The sequence below is a fragment of the Lepus europaeus genome, chromosome 16, assembly GCF_033115175.1.
Source record: "Lepus europaeus isolate LE1 chromosome 16, mLepTim1.pri, whole genome shotgun sequence".
Classification (NCBI taxonomy): Eukaryota; Metazoa; Chordata; class Mammalia; order Lagomorpha; family Leporidae; genus Lepus; species Lepus europaeus.
The window spans coordinates 81,591,285-81,607,714 of NC_084842.1; the positions used below are offsets into that span (position 1 = coordinate 81,591,285).

The following is a 16,430-nucleotide window of genomic DNA, read 5'->3' on the forward strand; positions in this document are numbered from 1 at the left end:
CATGCACACTGTCGTTGGTTTAAAAACTAAACCGAAATCCTGAGGCAATTTTAAAGGAACCATGAATACACTGATGCTGATTAGCAGTAATAAATATGGAAAACCAAAGTATATTTATATTTACTACTACATAGTTATTTGAAAACAGCCAAAATAAGAATTCCTGAGGAAAAGTATTTTAAGGTATGAAAATGATCTGTCAGAGAATCAAACCAAATGGGCTTTCAGAAACAGATAACTCCAGATTGTCAAAAAGGAAAAATTATTAGAACACATGCTAGAAAAACTATCACCTCTTATATTCTACTACGTATTTTGTTGTTCCTCAACTCAGACATCTGCCATGAACACTTTATGGGAACTTCAATAACAGTCTTGGAAATGCTGAGAAGGGCTGGTATTGTGGTTCAGTGGATATTGATCAATGGCCTGCCATGCTGGCATCCCATATGGGCACCTGTTTGAGTCTCCACTGCTCCACTTCCTGTCCAGCTCCCTGCTGATGGCCTGGGAAGAACAGCCAAACATGCATGATCAAGTACTTGGGCCCTGGCGCTCACATGAGAGACCCAGAGGAAGCTCCTTGCTCCTATGTGGCTCAGTTCTGGCTGTTGCAGCCATCTGAGGAGTGAGCCAGCAAATGGAAGATCTCTCTATCTCTGTAATTCTTTCAAATAAACAAATAAATCTTCAAAAAATAAAAAAAGAAATGTTGAAAAATGAGGGAACCAACACTTGAAGGCAACCTAAGGAAAAAATTAGACATGCTGAAAAATAACTAAGAAGGGTAATGTGCAACATCCAAATTAGCACAATAAAAGAACTCCAGCTCAATTAGGACATTTTTGGATGGAATATTTTGTTAGTTTGCAGCATTCAAAACACCATCTTATTTCAGAAGAAGTGATCAAATACAACCTTTTGAGGTACCTTTCTTTGAAGAGAGGAGAGAACTTCCACTTTGACTATGACCTTGTCTAAATAAGAGCAGAGTTGGCGAACTCAAAAGGCTTCCATAGCCTTGGCAACTCATGACAAGAGCCTCGGGTGATTACTGACGCCATAAATAAGAGTGTTAATTGTTAAATCAACAACAGGAGTCACTGTGCACTTACTCCCCATGTAGGATCTCTGTCCTAACGTGTTGTACTATGTGAATTAATGGTATAACTAGTATTCAAACAGTACTTTATACTTTGTGTTTCTGTGTGGGTGCAAACTGTTGAAATCTTTACTTAGTATATACTAAATTGATCTTCTGTATATAAAGATAATTTAAAATGAATATTGATGTGAATGGGATGGGAGAGGGAGTGGGAGATGGGATGGTTGCGGGTGGGAGGGAGGTTATGGGGGGGAAAAAGCTGCTATAATCCAAAAGTTGTACTTTGGAAATTTATATTTATTAAATAAAAGTTAAAATAATAAAAAAAAAACCAAGTACAACCTTTTTCTTTTGAAAATGAGGTATTCTCCCAAAGAAAAAGGAAGTTATGGGGCCAGCATTGTGGTCCAGTGGGCTAGATCAGTGCTTGTAATGCTGGCATCCTATATGAGCACTAGTTCTAGTGCTAGTTTCTCCACTTCTGACCCAGCTTCCTGCTACTGCACCTGGTAAAGCAGTGGAAGATGGCCTAAGTGCCTGGGCCACGGCTATCTACCTGGGAAACCGGGATGGAGTTCCAGGCTCCTGGCTTTGGCCTGGCTCAGCCCTGGCCTTTGTGGCCATCTGGGGAGTGAACCAGTGGATGGAAGATTCTATGTCTCTCCCTCTCTCTGTAAGTCTTTCAAATAAATAAATTTTAAAAAAATAGGAGCTGATGTTGTGGCACACTAGCTGCTGCCTGCAATGCCACCATTCCATGTGAGAGCCGGTTTACAAGCAGGCTGTTCCACTTCTGATCCAGCTCATTGCTGATGCACCTGGGAAAGCAGCAGAAGTCCCTGCCACCCAGCTTGAACACCTAGATGGAAAAACACATTATAAGGTAAACCTTCTATCCTCATACTTAATTATATACCAGATACTCGAACATGTATTCTTCTGCCTAAGTAGAAAACATAAGATTTTTTTTTTTAAGATTTATTTATTTATTTGAAAGAGTTACAGAGAGAGGGAGAGATCTTCCATCCAATGATTCACTCTCCCAATTGATGGTAACGACCAGGGCTGGGCCAGGCTGAAGCCAGGACCCACACGCTTCATCCAGCACTCTCATATGGTTGGCAAGGGCACAAGCACCTAGGCCATCTTCTGCCGCTTTCCCCAGGCCATTAGCAAGGAGCTGGATCAGATGTGGAGCAGCCAGGTCTCCAGCTGGATTTCCAATCGGCCCTCATATGGGATGCTGGCGTTGCAGGTGGTGGCTTTACCCACTACACCACAACACTGGGCCCTTACATTTAGGTTTTCAAAGGCAAAGAATACTATTTTTTTCTTCCATAGATCCCAACAGCAATTAAAACATGAACACACAAACATGAACAGACATTTCTTGAACTTTCTTTATTCTGAACCTCAACAAAGCTATGTGACTTTGATTCTGAAAAAAAAAAAAAAAAAAAAAATTGAAATATTTGAAAGGCCAAAAACTGCCAAGGTTACTGGAGTACTCAGAAGGATTAAAGAAATGGAAAAACAAGTAGAAAATATTAATTACCTAAGCATAAACACAAAAGCCTATTCTCTTTCATTTTCTGAAGATATATACCAGTTTGATAACTAAAAGTGTCCCTTAAATTTAACTTGTTTAAGAACTTTCAAAATTTACAGAGTGCATTTTGAAATGAAAAATTGGACCTGGTCTGCTAGTAGATACTGTTTTTATGTAAATGAATAAGGGTTCTACTAATAAATTTTTCTGAGATTTATAAATTATGACACATGACATAATCCTAATAGGCTAGATATTAAAAGATTGGTGGAAAATACATTCCAAGGTAGTTTACAGAACACAGAGCAAAAATTTAAAGTTGAATATATGGATAATCCCCTCTAGGGGACAAGCCAGTACTCATTTATAGGTTTCACATTTTATATAGTCAAATGACATAGCTTTGTTTTTAGTGAGCTGATGTGCTATTTATGAACCTGTAAGATACAACACCATTTGAATGAAAATATTCAAGTGATATTGAAAAATATACTGTTATCGTAATATCTAACTAAAACTTCATTTTAGGGTACTTGAGAATTCATACTCTTGAGTCTGATTTCTTGCAGGGATAACTAGCTAAGTACATTTTAAAGTAAATCTCAGTCTTAAAAAAACTAATAGTTATTTAATAATCATTCCGAAGTCAGAAATGTAAATAACAAAATGTCTTCAATTTGAAGTTTTTCCATTAAGAAAAGCCCAGCTTATCTAAAAGAAATGTTAACTCCAAAAATTTAGCATACAATTGAAATAAAATGAGCCTATAAAAATCTATCTTTCCCATGTATTGAATCTAATTACTAAAAGCTCTTGATATGGATAAGGCCTAAAGTATCACAGTATAAGAATTAAAACTTCACTTCTATAATTTAATATATTCTAGACCTAATCAATTTGAGACTAAATGATATAAAAAATTAAATGCTTTACGATAACATCCTTGCTAACCAAAATTTACTAGTATTAAAGTGCTGTATATGATAGAAAAAGTCAGAAATTGAAATAATGTTAAGTATTTATGTGATTATTTTGTATAATTTTAATTCTGCCAAATAATGAGAAACTATCCAATGTTTTAACCAATTTCAGTTTGTAGCTGCTGCTGTATTTTTAAGAACCTCAATTTCAAATACCTCAACCTTTTATGGAAAGATGAAAACACAGAATAAATTACGTATAGTAAGTACCCTTAGGGTACTAAAAGGAAATAGTGAGGTTGGTTTTAAGACTGGTAGGAAGGTCATAATCACCCTCCATCACCTCCACTGTGTTACAACAATGCCTTAAGCCCCTTCCCTTCAGGAATCCAAGAGCTTGTATTCTAAAAATAAGGACCAAGGGGTGACAGTAAGGGAGCAGGGAGTTAAAGAAATGACCAAAACAGATCAGAGAAAGTTTAAGTTCAAGGTCCTCTTTTTATAGATAAGGAAACTATGACCTAGAAAGATGAGAGCTCATAAACTGTGCCATTCAATGTCATAAAGATCGTGAGAGGAAGTAGCAGAAGAGCCAGATTTCAGACCACCTCAGTTCAGTTCACTTTCCATTACCCTTTTTTTTTCACTACCTTCAATTTCATCACATCACACCTCTGCCCATAGGCAATGCTGATATTTCAACAGTTTATAAAACAAAAAAGCAAAAGTATCTTTAAGCACCAAAATCCTTTTTCCTAAAATCTAGTTACCCAAAACTCCAGGTTATAAAAGTGGTAAAAGCAGAGTGGTTTTCACTGACGTTCAAGTGGAAGGGCTAGAGCACTGGTTCTGTGGCAGTATGAAAACGTCCCTTTGTTATCTATGCCAACTGCAATTGTCTCAATAACCTCATTTATCTACATCTATCCCCGCCCCCGTGGCCTATCGTGTCATATGTATCCTACTGCTTCCTCCTGAATATGCATTTAGAATAATTACATCCTTTCCTCTCTAAAAACATTTCTCTTGCCACCTTCAAAATAACAATTTTCCTAACACACCATCTTGAAGGCATTTATGTATTCAATTTGAACAATATAAACGTACTACTATAAAAATATCACTTACACAGATTTACTGGCCCAGGTGAAGAAAAAAATAGAAATAGATGGATAGCTAACTAATAATAGTTACTAATAAGACAATACATTGCAAATTCTGGTGGGACTACTTTGGTAAACAGACACAGAGTTAGTGCTAACCCTGTAGATTAGCCATTTACAAATGTGTTAGTAATATGCTCATATAGTTCTTATGTGGAAAATTATCTCATATTGATAAATTCACAGAAGAACCTTAGCTAAGGATACTATAACCTCATTTACAAAACTCACACAATGTTTAGTCTGCTCATTCAAACTTGGGTTCTATAACAAAGAATCCTCAAAAGGACTGAGCTTTTTCTATATCTTATAATAATCCTCATCACCTGGTACCCAGTATGCATTCAAATTAAGTCTATAGGATAAAAGGTAGCATTTTGTACCCACATGAGTCTTGAAGGTAACTCGACTAACCCCCAGCTTTTTGACTCAAGGTTTCTTATTTGGACAAAGACAAGAAGATATAAGAGCAGTAACAAATTTTAAAATTAAAAAAAAATACTCTACAGTAAAGTATTTTTATAATAATAAAAAACTGAACTAACACAAGGATCATTTTAGAAATATCTCTCTGAACAAATGTAAGTTTCATGTCAAAAACTACTGAGAAGTTCTGCAAAATATGAAATGTAAAGCTAGATGCTAAATAAAATGAATGCCATGGCTAACTGCAAAGAAATTCTGAAAGATAAAAATCTGTTTAGTTTGACTAATGTTTAAAGTCAGGTGCTCTTGGATATATAGTTTAATCCTTTTTCCAAAAATGAACCCACCATGTATTGGAGGTAATGGCATGATTATAAATTACTTTTATATTTGAAAATGAAGCATTTCATATTGAATAGTTTGAATTGGGTGATCTTAACAAGTAATTCGTGTTAATGCCCTCTGACATATGCTTAAATAGGTATAACTGAAAAGTAATAAATAATACTCATAATATAAATACTAAGCTCCTATCCAATATCCTGAAAAATATACACTGTGCAGCCTACCTGGTCTATTCTGGATGTTCCGGCTGCAGTGCACCAACTATCTTGGAGTGAATCTGAGCCCCAAGCTGGCAACTGCAAACTAGATCTCACCTTCAATAGCATAGAAGTTTTCATCAGAAATGAGCAGTTCTCCTCCCCATACCCACCCCTCAAAAAAAAAAAAAAAAAGGCAAAACAATCAAAACTCTATCTTAAATCTTTATTCCATCCTTTAAATATTTTGGAGAGGGGTGGGAAATCTCATTTAAAATAGCCATAAGGGAACTTCAACAAAACAATTAACAAAATATTTAAGGCCTGCAAGAAAATGTCTAATCACTGTAACTATTAGGCCATATATATATATATATATATATATACACATATAAAGTCACTGAACTAATGAAGACAAATTTGAATCATATGCAACAAGGTTAATAAGATTTTGCTATTATCACAGCTGGACTAAGTATATTCTAATATATATAAAGCTGTTCATAGTTAAGTCTATGAATAATTACAATTATGAGACATTTTAACTTAGTTATAATAAAAAAGACATAAATTTTGGTGGCCTGAGATTAATAAGGTATTTTTAAGGAGCTCTAACTAAAAGTTCAATATGATTTAAGAAACACAACAGTTTTTCATATATTTTACAAAGTCTACTTTTCACTGTGTGCTTAGAGAACTTGTTACATTCTCAATTCTGTCTGTATAACTATTTTACCATTTGATAATTAAATTATATTTAAAACCTGGAACTTAGTCCTTGTAACCTGTTAATGTTACTAGATGACCACTACTATCACCCCCCCCCCCAACTTCCCATTTTGGAAGATTAACATTAGAAACAAAGTCATTTACATGCCATTCTTACCTGTAAGGGTAACAGTGTATTACTATTGTTGTCTGTTCTGAACACATTATCTTCAATCCAAGATTTTGGAGTCAGTGATGGAGTAGAGCGAGTAAATTTCGGTGGTGCTATGACATTACCAGAGAACGGTTTCTTCAATGGAGATATCTGATTCATAGTTCCTGGAATTCCCATGTTTCCAGTTCTACGATGATCTCTGCCATGCATTGCTCCCCAGGACATACTTCCAGTGCCCCAGCCACTGCTCTGATGGTTGCTCCAGGGAGATTGTTTCAGAAGAGGCTGGGGGAAACACATCTATTTAAATTATAGGCATTTAATGAGTTTATAAATCAAATTCAAATTTTATACCTTACGTAAGAACTTACAAGATTAAAAAAGAAGAAATATACAAAGGCAAGAGAAAATATCTTAAAGTAGCTTACAAAAAATAATAGGCTTGTGATTTCGCTACATGAAACTATTTATTTAATGCTGGGTAAATTTTCAACTTCTTGTCAGCTATAAACATATTTTATGAAAATTACTAAAACAGAACCATGTTGTTACTGTTTTTCCTTCAGAGAAAACTGTATGACAAATGCAAAGAAAACAATATTCTAAATTCCAATTAACTTTAAAGATGCTTAAAAATACAACTCACTTGTATCTTAAACAATAGTATACTACCACACACAACTAAAAATATGGACCTAATTATTAATTAAATTTTCCAGTTTTGTGAGTGAAAATTTTGACTTTAGGCTTCCAAAAGTGTTTTTTGATCTACAAAAGCAGCTAGTAGTGACATTTGGGGCTACTCTCTTGCAGGAATTTAAAATGTCTTAAGGACAGTAAAGGAAATATGTCACTATGGGGGCACTGTTTATTCAACATCTAAGGTTTTTATTTTATTTTATTCTAGCTTTAGTACAGTTTATTTGAAAGTCTTTTTACATTTTATTTCATTTAATTATCTAAGAACTGTTAAGTAATTATCTGCTATTACCCATAGGTGGACCCACTGAGATATACCATCAATAAACAGCCATATGCTTCGATTACTCTATTAATAGAGATCCTAAGATGAGTCTCCATTATGTTCATATATTTTTCAAGGGTCATATTCCAATCTAGAATCTATGGCAAGAAAAATTAATCCTGATGCACTGCATCAAAAATTGGAAAATCTACCGACAGGCTACAACTGCAGTTCTTTCTTATAAAAGCAGCCATTGATTACTACTAGTCATTCTACTGTCAATAAGCTTAAGTTGTGCCGAGATTTAGTTAAAGGAAGCATGAACCAGGCTGTTACCAAAAACCGATACAGTACTCTTAAAATTAACCCTGCTTCTTACATGACAATATAAAAGCCCTGATTCTTAGTATCATTTTTTTCTTTTCAAATGTTAACATTTTCATGAATGTATGTCAGTCTTTCCCCTTCCTCCGCATAATTCAAAAGCATAACTAAGGGACCATGGATAAATCACTCCGTTCTTGAGGGCTTTACTGTGCTTACTAAATCGTTCAGTGTTCAAAGTTCTTTTCCAGCGATCTAAGGCTCCATATGAAAGCTGTGTAACCCCCTACACTACACAGCGAGCCTCATCTTTTGTACCAAAGCAGATGACAGTTAAATACGGACCATGGTGTATGTTGCTCTACACCATGATGTATGATGTTCTACATCATGCCTTTAAGAATACAAAGTTTTCTCCATGGAAAGTTTCCCATTAAAAATTGAAGACCTTGAGACACAAAAGATCGCAGTCTATTAAGCAAAGGACAAAAAAGCAGAATATTTCAAAATTCTGTATTTTCAAACCCTGTAGGCCACATTCTCTTTTCTTGGGGAGAAACCAGTGGTTAAATAAAAACTGTTAACAGTTTATTTTAATTAACCAGAGTAACAGTTAAGTGTTATTCTGAGTAGTTTAGATGGTATTCACTTTTTTTTTTTTTTTTTTCAAAAAGGGTGTAACTTTGACAACTTGGGTCAACGGAAAAAGTTACATGAGATAAGTGAGCTCTGGTTAAGGTCAACTTTTGCTTCTCTGTCAACCCTTAAAATCCTAAATCACCAAAACAGACTTAAACAGACTACGAGAAATGCTGACGAGATTGAAAAACGGCACTTTCAGGGCCAACCCAGCCGGTGGTCACCCGAAAATTGTGCTGAGGAGTTAACAAAACAGATCCTGGATCAGAACTCTCTGTATGTAAATCCTGCGCAGTGGGATTTTACATTATTCAACCTAAAACATGCAGGGCACCCCGCAATTCCCTCACGGAAGGTCAATCCCACGTCCCCTCCCCCGAAAAGTACCAACGTCCACGACAAACGCTAATCCCAGCATCAAGTTCAGGTTTGTTTTTTTTTTTTTTCTGGAACTCACAAAACAGTTCCCCAACATGAAAAAAAGCCCAGAACTTAAAACCGCCGGGGCGCAGCTCCGCCGCAGCCCCCGAGCCGCCGCCGTCCGGACCCCAACAGCCCGCGGCCGCCGCACCCCGACCCCGCAGCCGCAGCGGCAGCGGCAGGGTGGCCCGGCGAGCTCTCGGCGGCCCAAGGAAGAGAAGAGCAAAGCCTTTCCGTCCACCGCCCCGCCGGGCCGCGGGGAAGAGCCGCCCGCTGCCCGCACGCACCGCCTCCGCAGCCCTCCGCCTCCTGCCCGGGTTCGCTTCCCGCGGCCGCGCCTCCCCGGGGCAGGGGTCGCGGACTGACCACGGGAACCGGGCGTCCGCGACGCGGGCGGGTGGGCGACCCTGCGCCTTGGCGGCCCGCCCGCCATGCGGCGCCAGCCCCTGCCCCCACCGCCGCGCCGGGGCGTTCGAGGGGGCGTCCGGCCGGCACCGCCTCCAGCGCGGAGCGGCCTCGGAGCCGCGGCAGCCCGCGGGGGCCCGGGTCGCGCCGCCGTCGCCCGTCCGCCCAGCCGCCCTCTCCTACCGCCGAGCGCTCCCGCCGCGGGGCCGCCCGCGGCCGAGCTGGGTCTCCGGCCTCGCCGGGGCCGCCACCCCGCCGTACCTGGTGGTGGTTGTAGGAGTTCCTCTGCTGCAGGAAGGCGGCGGCCGCCGCCTGGTGCTGCTGCTGGAGCTGCGGGCTCACGGGCGACCTCCGGCTCTGCGGCTGCTGCGGCGCCGCGGGCGGCGGGGGCTGCTGCTGAGGTAAATTCATGGCGGGCGGCGGCGGCGGGGGCACCGCGGTCGCCGAGAAGGGGCCGCCGAACCCGCCGCCGCCGCCGCCGCCGCCGCCGCCCGCCGGCACGCTGAGCCCCGCGCAGCCGTGCGGTGACACGGGCGAGAAGCTCGGGAAGAAGGCCGGGTTCATGGACGACGGCAGCCCGGGGTAGAAGCCGTTCTCCGAGTCCGGGCTGGGCGGCGGCATGGCGCTGAGCGAGCCGCCGCCGCTGCCGCCGCCGCCGCCCGGGGTGGCGGCGGAGGAGCCGGGCGGCTGCGGCTGCGGCTGGGGCGGCTGCTGGGGCGGAGGCGGCGGCGGCGGCTGCTGCTGCTGCTGGGACGGAGGCGGCGGCTGGGGCTGGGGCGGTGGCGACGCGGTCTGCACCGACCAGGGGGTGCCGAAGCCGGGCAGCGGCGGCGGCGGCGACGCGGAGCCGCCTCCCCCTCCGCCTCCGGGGGGCCCCCCGCCGCCGCCGCCGCCGCCGCCGCCCGGGTGCGGAAGGTCCGGGCTCTGCAGGCTGCTGAAGGCGCCCGCTCCGAGCGCGCCGCCGGGCAGGAGGTTACTGGGGCTGCTGAGCAGAGGATGGTTGGGGGACTCCATGGAGCCCGGCGCGGGGTTCACCGGCGGCGTCGAGGGAGCCAAGCCCGCATTGGGGGACTCGGCGGCGCTGCCCTCGCCCGCAGCCGGGGTCTTGCGAGGGCTGCCCGCGGCTCCGTGGCGGCGCCGCGGGGCTGCGGGCGGCGAGGGCGGGAGTTGCGGGAGCGGGGGCAGGTCGGCCGGGCGCTGCCGCGGGGCGAAGTCCTGCGGCGGGAGGTGCTGCGGGTGCGGGCGGCTGAACTGCGGCGGCTGCTGGTGCTGCTGCGGGCGCTGGGCGAGCTGCGCCGGCTGGAGGAGCGGGCCGGGCGGCGGCGGCGAGCTGAACCGGCCGGGGCAGCGGAGCGACGGCGGCGGCGGTGGCGGCGGCGGCGGCGGCGGTGGCGGCGGCGGCGGCTTCGAGTCCGGAGGGTGGGGAAGGTGGGGAGGGCTGAACTCTTTCCTCTTCTGGCTGCTCAGCTGCTGCTGCTGCCGCTTACTGAAGTCCTGCGGGGAGGAGGTGCGGCAGCAGCAGCAGGAGGAGGCGGAGGAGGAGGAGGGGAGGTGCAGACTCGGTTTGAAGTCCTGGGAGGGGAGGAGGTGGGTCACACCCGCGTTCGTGCCGCCGCCGCCGGGGTGGTGGTGGTTGGGGAGTTTCTCCGCGGCCGCCGCCCCCGAGAGCGGCCGCGCCGGCTGCTGTGTCAGCCCCAGCAGCAGCTCATCCTGCATGGTCTGCTGATGCGCCGGGAACGGGGAGGAAGAGGAAGCGGCGGCGGCCGAGCTGGACGCGCCGCCGCCGAGGGGGATGGCGAAGGGGGAGGTGGCCTCCGCGAAGCCGGTGACAGGCGACGGCGGCGACGAAAGCCGGCCGAAGGGCGTGGCGGAGGGCAGCGGGGCGGCGGCGTAGGGGCGACACGCCCCGCCGGCCGACGGGGGCCCGGGGCTGCCGCTCCGCAGCGCCCCAAACTCCAAGCCCCTCATTTATGAGGCTGGCGGCCGCCTCGCCCGCCCGGCCTGGGAACCCCGGGGGGCCGCGGTGAAGGCAGGGGGCAGTCTGTGGGACGGGGGACACTGTGAGCCTGGGCTGGCTGTGGCGGGGTGGGGGGCGCCGACGTCGGCCCCTCCGCCCCCGGCGGCACTGTCCTCGCCTCGCGACACCGGCTCGGGCGCCGCCGCCGCCGCCGCCCAAGAACCCCGGAACGTGCGTCAGCGCCACCTCACAATCGCGCCGCCCCCCGCGGGGCGTCCCGGCACGCGCGGGCGCGAGGCCGCCGCGCCCCCGCCCCGCCCCTCTGCGCGCGCGCGCGCTCCCGGGAGGCCCTGAGGGGGGCGCGGGAGCGAGCGGCGCGGCTCCCCGGGCTCGGGGGAGAGGGAAGGCCGGTTGGGGCGTGGGGCGGCTGCGGGGGTGGGGGTCTCGAGCTCCGGGGCGCGCCTGCGCGGGCGGCCGGGACGGTTCCTGGGCAACGGCCCCGCGGGGTCCGCACGCGCCCGCGCCTCGGGCCCCGCCCCTCTCCTGTCACCTCGGTCACGTGAGGTGCGGCTGGACTGCGGGGTAGGTAAACTGAGGCCCGGGCGTGTGACACGGGGCGAGCCCGCCTAGGGACGCGAGTCCGGGGGACCCCGGGCCCGCCGAGACCGCGGCCCGCGGGAGCGCCTGTGCGGGCTGGGCGCGCGCCGCCGGCCCCGCGCGGCCGCTGCAAGGTGCCCTCGGCGGGGTCGGCCCCGCAGCACGGCGCCGCGCGGCATCCCGACGGGCGGCGCAGTGTGGGAGCCTAGAACGGGTTCAGCTCCAGGTGCTCCTGTTGGGAGAGCGCTGGCGGCGCGGGGACTCCGGCCCTCCCCGGGAGGCTCTCCTGTGAACATTTCCGAAGCGTTATTAATTTTAAGGAGCGAGAGGTAGCGCACATGAAGGGGAAACGGAGAGTCTGACTCAGCAGTGGGCTTGTTGAGGCTTGCAGAATGGAAGCGGAGCGAGTCTTCCACGGCGCAGCCCTCGGTGGAAGCACGGGAGGAGGGACTCACCCTGCCAGCTTTCCTAGGGGAGCAGAGTACACAGAGGAAAATAATTATTCGACGGCCTAGATAAAGAGTAACCGAGTGAGCCGTGTTGCCGCGTTGCAGTTTTAACATTGTTTTGGCGCTCAGCAAAGTGAAACTGCAGCGAAGAGTCCTGGAAGTGTAGATTCTGATCCCCAGAGCCTGACATGGGAGATCCGGACTTGGCTCGGCGTTAGTTTTCAAGTGGACTGAGATGAAATAGTTGATGTTATAAATTAGCATCCCCTTACCGCTGTCAGCAGAGCGCACAATTTTATGAGTCTTCATTATCTGTTAAGCTGATATCTGCATCTGTTCAGTGTTTCAAATTTATATAAATCAGAGTAAACAGTGGGAAAAAGCAACGTCGCAAGGGGAAAATGTTTACGTCTGATATCCTATCTAGTGCACTAATTTCTATACTGCCTTGACAATGGAAACCCCATGAGTTGTCCAGAAATTCTTATACTGAATAGAAAATTGGCTCGAGTGAATATCAAAATCATTTTTAACAATCAGGCAGAAATACAAAACTGGAGAAATCGTAAATTTCAATCTCTAGAAAACAATCTGAGTTCATTCGGGTTAGAAATATAAATGGCTATTTTCACAGCACCAATCGACATATTCCTAAATGTTATTCACTGACACATTTCACAGGGAAAATAAAAGCTTGTTCGGCAGCCAAGGCATGTAGAAGTAAAGTTATGTTTGAGTGGAAGCATGAGGGGCAACATGTAGACTTCCATGACAGATCTTGCAAGTGGAAGAAAATGTAGGCACAGGAATTAGCTTGGTCATCCACTAGAATTGCAATTAGAGCAGTGTAAGTGAGCAAGCCTGGGTAATTCAGAAAGTTTGAAGAAAATGCAATGAAAAGATAGATGTAATTTGAAGTCCATGCATAGTTTTTTTCCATAATCTTACATGAACTTTTTGAAGACCTCTTGAACATTTAAAAACTGAATAGTGCTTTTCTGGCTATAGTTTTAACAAAAACAAGATTTCTTAGTACTCTGGTACTGTCTTTCAGAGGATTTAGAACTCTATAAAATAGGGATGAACCATCGAGCAAGTACACTAAGCTCCAAATCCTAGTGGTTAGGCCCTCTGCTTACTAATTTAACATCCCAGAAAGTGTTGTGAGGGCTCCATAGTTTTTTATCTTATAACATCTAAACTTTTTCTGCTAGTAAGCTTCCCATCACTGAAAATATTCAGTTTTCCTATAATGGAAGTAGAATGGGAAGTGATGGATGAAGGGAAAAGGCAGTTGGTGGTAGGTGAAGGGTTGTGGTTCTCTAGAATACTCCATGCCAAGATCTTGATCTTAGGTCTTTATTCTATCTCTCTCTCTCCCTCCCTCCCTCTCCCTCCTCCTCCCTCCCTCCCTCTCCCTCCTCCTTCCTCCCTCCCTCTCCCTCCTTCCCTCTCTCTCCCTCTCTCTCTCCTCCCTCTCTCCTACATGAGAATGTTACTTTTGTGATCATTAACTAGGAAGTTGACTTTTTATTTGAAGGTCCTTCATTCACTTACTCCCACTGTCCTAGCAAGCATTTAAAAATTTTTTTCTATGGCCTGATATTCACACAAATGCACACTCATTCAACTGAAATGAAGAATTTGCTAAGCAATTCTTAATATATGCATCCGAGTTCATTTTTTAAGTTCTCTTTACTTTCTGAAATCATTAAATTGGTCTGAAATAACAAAGTTGATCTTAAGGCCCATGAGCTGAAACTGAAAACCACCATCCTGGAAGACCACGTCACACATTCTGCTGTCTGAAAACCTCTGCTCACACCTTCTCCTCTCATTCTCAGCTGCTTGTTTCGCTGAGGAAACAGAAGAAATAGAACGTCCACACTCACTCTGCATTTGTCCATGGACACCTTGTCTTCCCTCCCACTACAAGAGGTGCCCTGTCTCCTCTCCTTTCTCAACCCTGCCTTTCCACTGGCTCTGTCCTGCATCATCACTTCTTTCCTGTCATGGGAACACTTCCAAGTGCACAAAGCGTGCTTTACCAGTTCTCATTTGGAAAACAAAAGCAAAACCTTTTGGCCTCCCGTTCCCTCCCTTTTAGCTACTGCCCTCTCTGCTTTAACTTCACTTGATCAGTTGCCTATTTGAATCTCTGAGTGTACCTTAGACACCTCAAATTCAACATCCAAAATTGAGCCCCCCACCTCATTAATCTGCACCTCTCTGACACGCCACTGTCTAGTTGTACTCAGGTCAAAAACCCTGGAGCCATTCCTAACTTACTTCTTGCATCAGATCTGAGCCATCAGAACATACTGCTTGTCCTACCTTTAAATTGTATCTAGAATCCAGCCACTTCTCACCACTCCCACCACAAGCATCCTGGTGCAGGCCACCATCAGTCCTCCCCTGGACTGTTCCTCTCACCCCTATCTACAGATTGGATCTTATCGCTCCACAATCTGTTCTCAAAATATGGAAGAATGGTACACGGTGATCCTTTTGAAAGGGACCACAGGTCATGTCATCTCCTTTACCTGAATATATTTTCTCAGAACAAGCGTCAAAACATTTTCAATAATCAAAACAATCAAAAGATTCTTCCTGATTGCCCCTGTTCCCACTCACGCCTCCTGATAACTTCTTGCCTCAATGGAATGTTTGTTTCTCTGACACAGCAGCCCAAGTCAGCCCCAGGGCCTTTGTCCTTGTAATTCCCACTGCCTGCAGATCTGTCCGAACTACCAGCAGCTCTGCTCCATCACTTCTTTTAGGTCTCCACACTAGGTCATTTTCTCAGTGATATCTTCCTTGACCACCACTGTAACATAGTACCCCTGCTTCCATGCTAGCCTGCCTTATTCCTCAGAAGCTGGATGCTTTGTCTTCTGCTCAGTATACGATGTATTTAAATTGTATGTCTCCTCAGGAGACTACAAGCTCCATAAGGGAAGACACATTGTCTGTTTTGGTCATCACAACCTCAGTGCCAAGGACAATGCCTGGCACCCGAACAGGCATCCAGCAGCCAAGAGTTTTGAGAGGGAGAAGGTCCATACTGACTCAGTCCAACATCAGGGTGCTTTCTTAATGTAGCACCAGCACCCTCCTCAGCGGCCTCTGGTTCTCACACTTCTCTAAACCTTCCTTCATAATCTCTTCAATCACTTTCTCCATGCATATTGCTTACATGTTGGATTTCATTAGGCTTATACTGTTGCTCCTCTACTTCTCTATATATTCTTTCTAGGTGAATTTATTCACCATCATATTTCCAGACATCATCTATACTCTGGTATCTTCCAAATCCCTTTCCAGCTCTGAGGTCAAAGTCACATTTCCAGCTATTTACTAAACAGTGTAACTGGAGGGTCCCTCAGACACATCCATTCAATGTGTCTGTGCCTGTCCCACCATATTCCCCAAACAAACTCATTTGCTCCTTGAGCTGATGTCATCATCATACAACTGGTTTCTCAAACTGGAAATATGAGTCGTTATCTTCCTTCCTCTCTTTCACCCTCCAAGAACAGTTGGCTACCATATCCTGTCAATCCTATTGCACAGAAACATTGCTCAAATATAATCCCTCTTTCTCCACTGCCAGTGTCTTAGCTCTGAATGTTTTCTGTCCTACTACATATTGCTCAGCATATTAACTGGCCTCCCTGCTGGATCCTCTCCTCAGTTTCTTCCCGTTAAAAGTCACAAAAACTATGAATTTTCCACACTGCACTTGTGGATAACCATTGCCTAGCTACCTGATTATCAGGTCCAAACTTGCATGTTGAAAGGACCCTTCAGAACTTATTTGCAATTTGCTTCTCAACCCCTGTTACTCCCTATACTACGTGAGCTTCAGAATCACCCATGTCATTTTACAGCTCTGTACCTTTCCACCTGATGTTTCTACCTCCAGGAACTGCCCTCACCTCTTCTCACAAAGCTAATGTTTTGTTACATTTCAGGACCCAGCTCAAATGTCATAGCCTTTCTTGGCTTCCACTGTCAGTGAAGTGAACCCTCTCCTATGCTCTCGCATCATTGTCATAATGATCATGTATGTGTGTGTGGTAAGTCA

At 45.9% G+C, this 16,430-nt stretch overlaps 1 protein-coding gene and 1 long non-coding RNA gene across 4 annotated transcripts in view; one reads left to right on the forward strand and one right to left on the reverse strand.

Annotated features, from left to right (window-relative positions):
- Window positions 1–11,308, reverse strand: part of CPEB2 (cytoplasmic polyadenylation element binding protein 2) — a 72,021-nt gene extending 60,713 nt beyond the window's left edge. The window contains exons 1-3 of the mRNA XM_062213184.1: window positions 9,602–11,308; window positions 6,592–6,873; window positions 5,733–5,822 (exon numbers count right to left, since the gene is read on the reverse strand). Of these exons, the coding sequence (XP_062069168.1) occupies window positions 5,733–5,822; window positions 6,592–6,873; window positions 9,602–11,308 (2,079 nt within the window). The remainder of the gene's footprint in view (window positions 1–5,732; window positions 5,823–6,591; window positions 6,874–9,601) is intronic.
- A 452-nt stretch (window positions 11,309–11,760) lies between these two features.
- LOC133775390 (uncharacterized) overlaps window positions 11,761–16,430 on the forward strand; it is a 245,719-nt gene continuing 241,049 nt past the window's right edge. For 2 of the 3 annotated variants that reach the window (XR_009868238.1, XR_009868239.1), the window contains exon 1: window positions 15,728–16,422. This is a non-coding gene — a long non-coding RNA (uncharacterized LOC133775390). Of the gene's footprint in view, window positions 11,880–15,727; window positions 16,423–16,430 lie in introns of those variants that run through there. The other variant, XR_009868240.1, reaches the window with a different exon arrangement.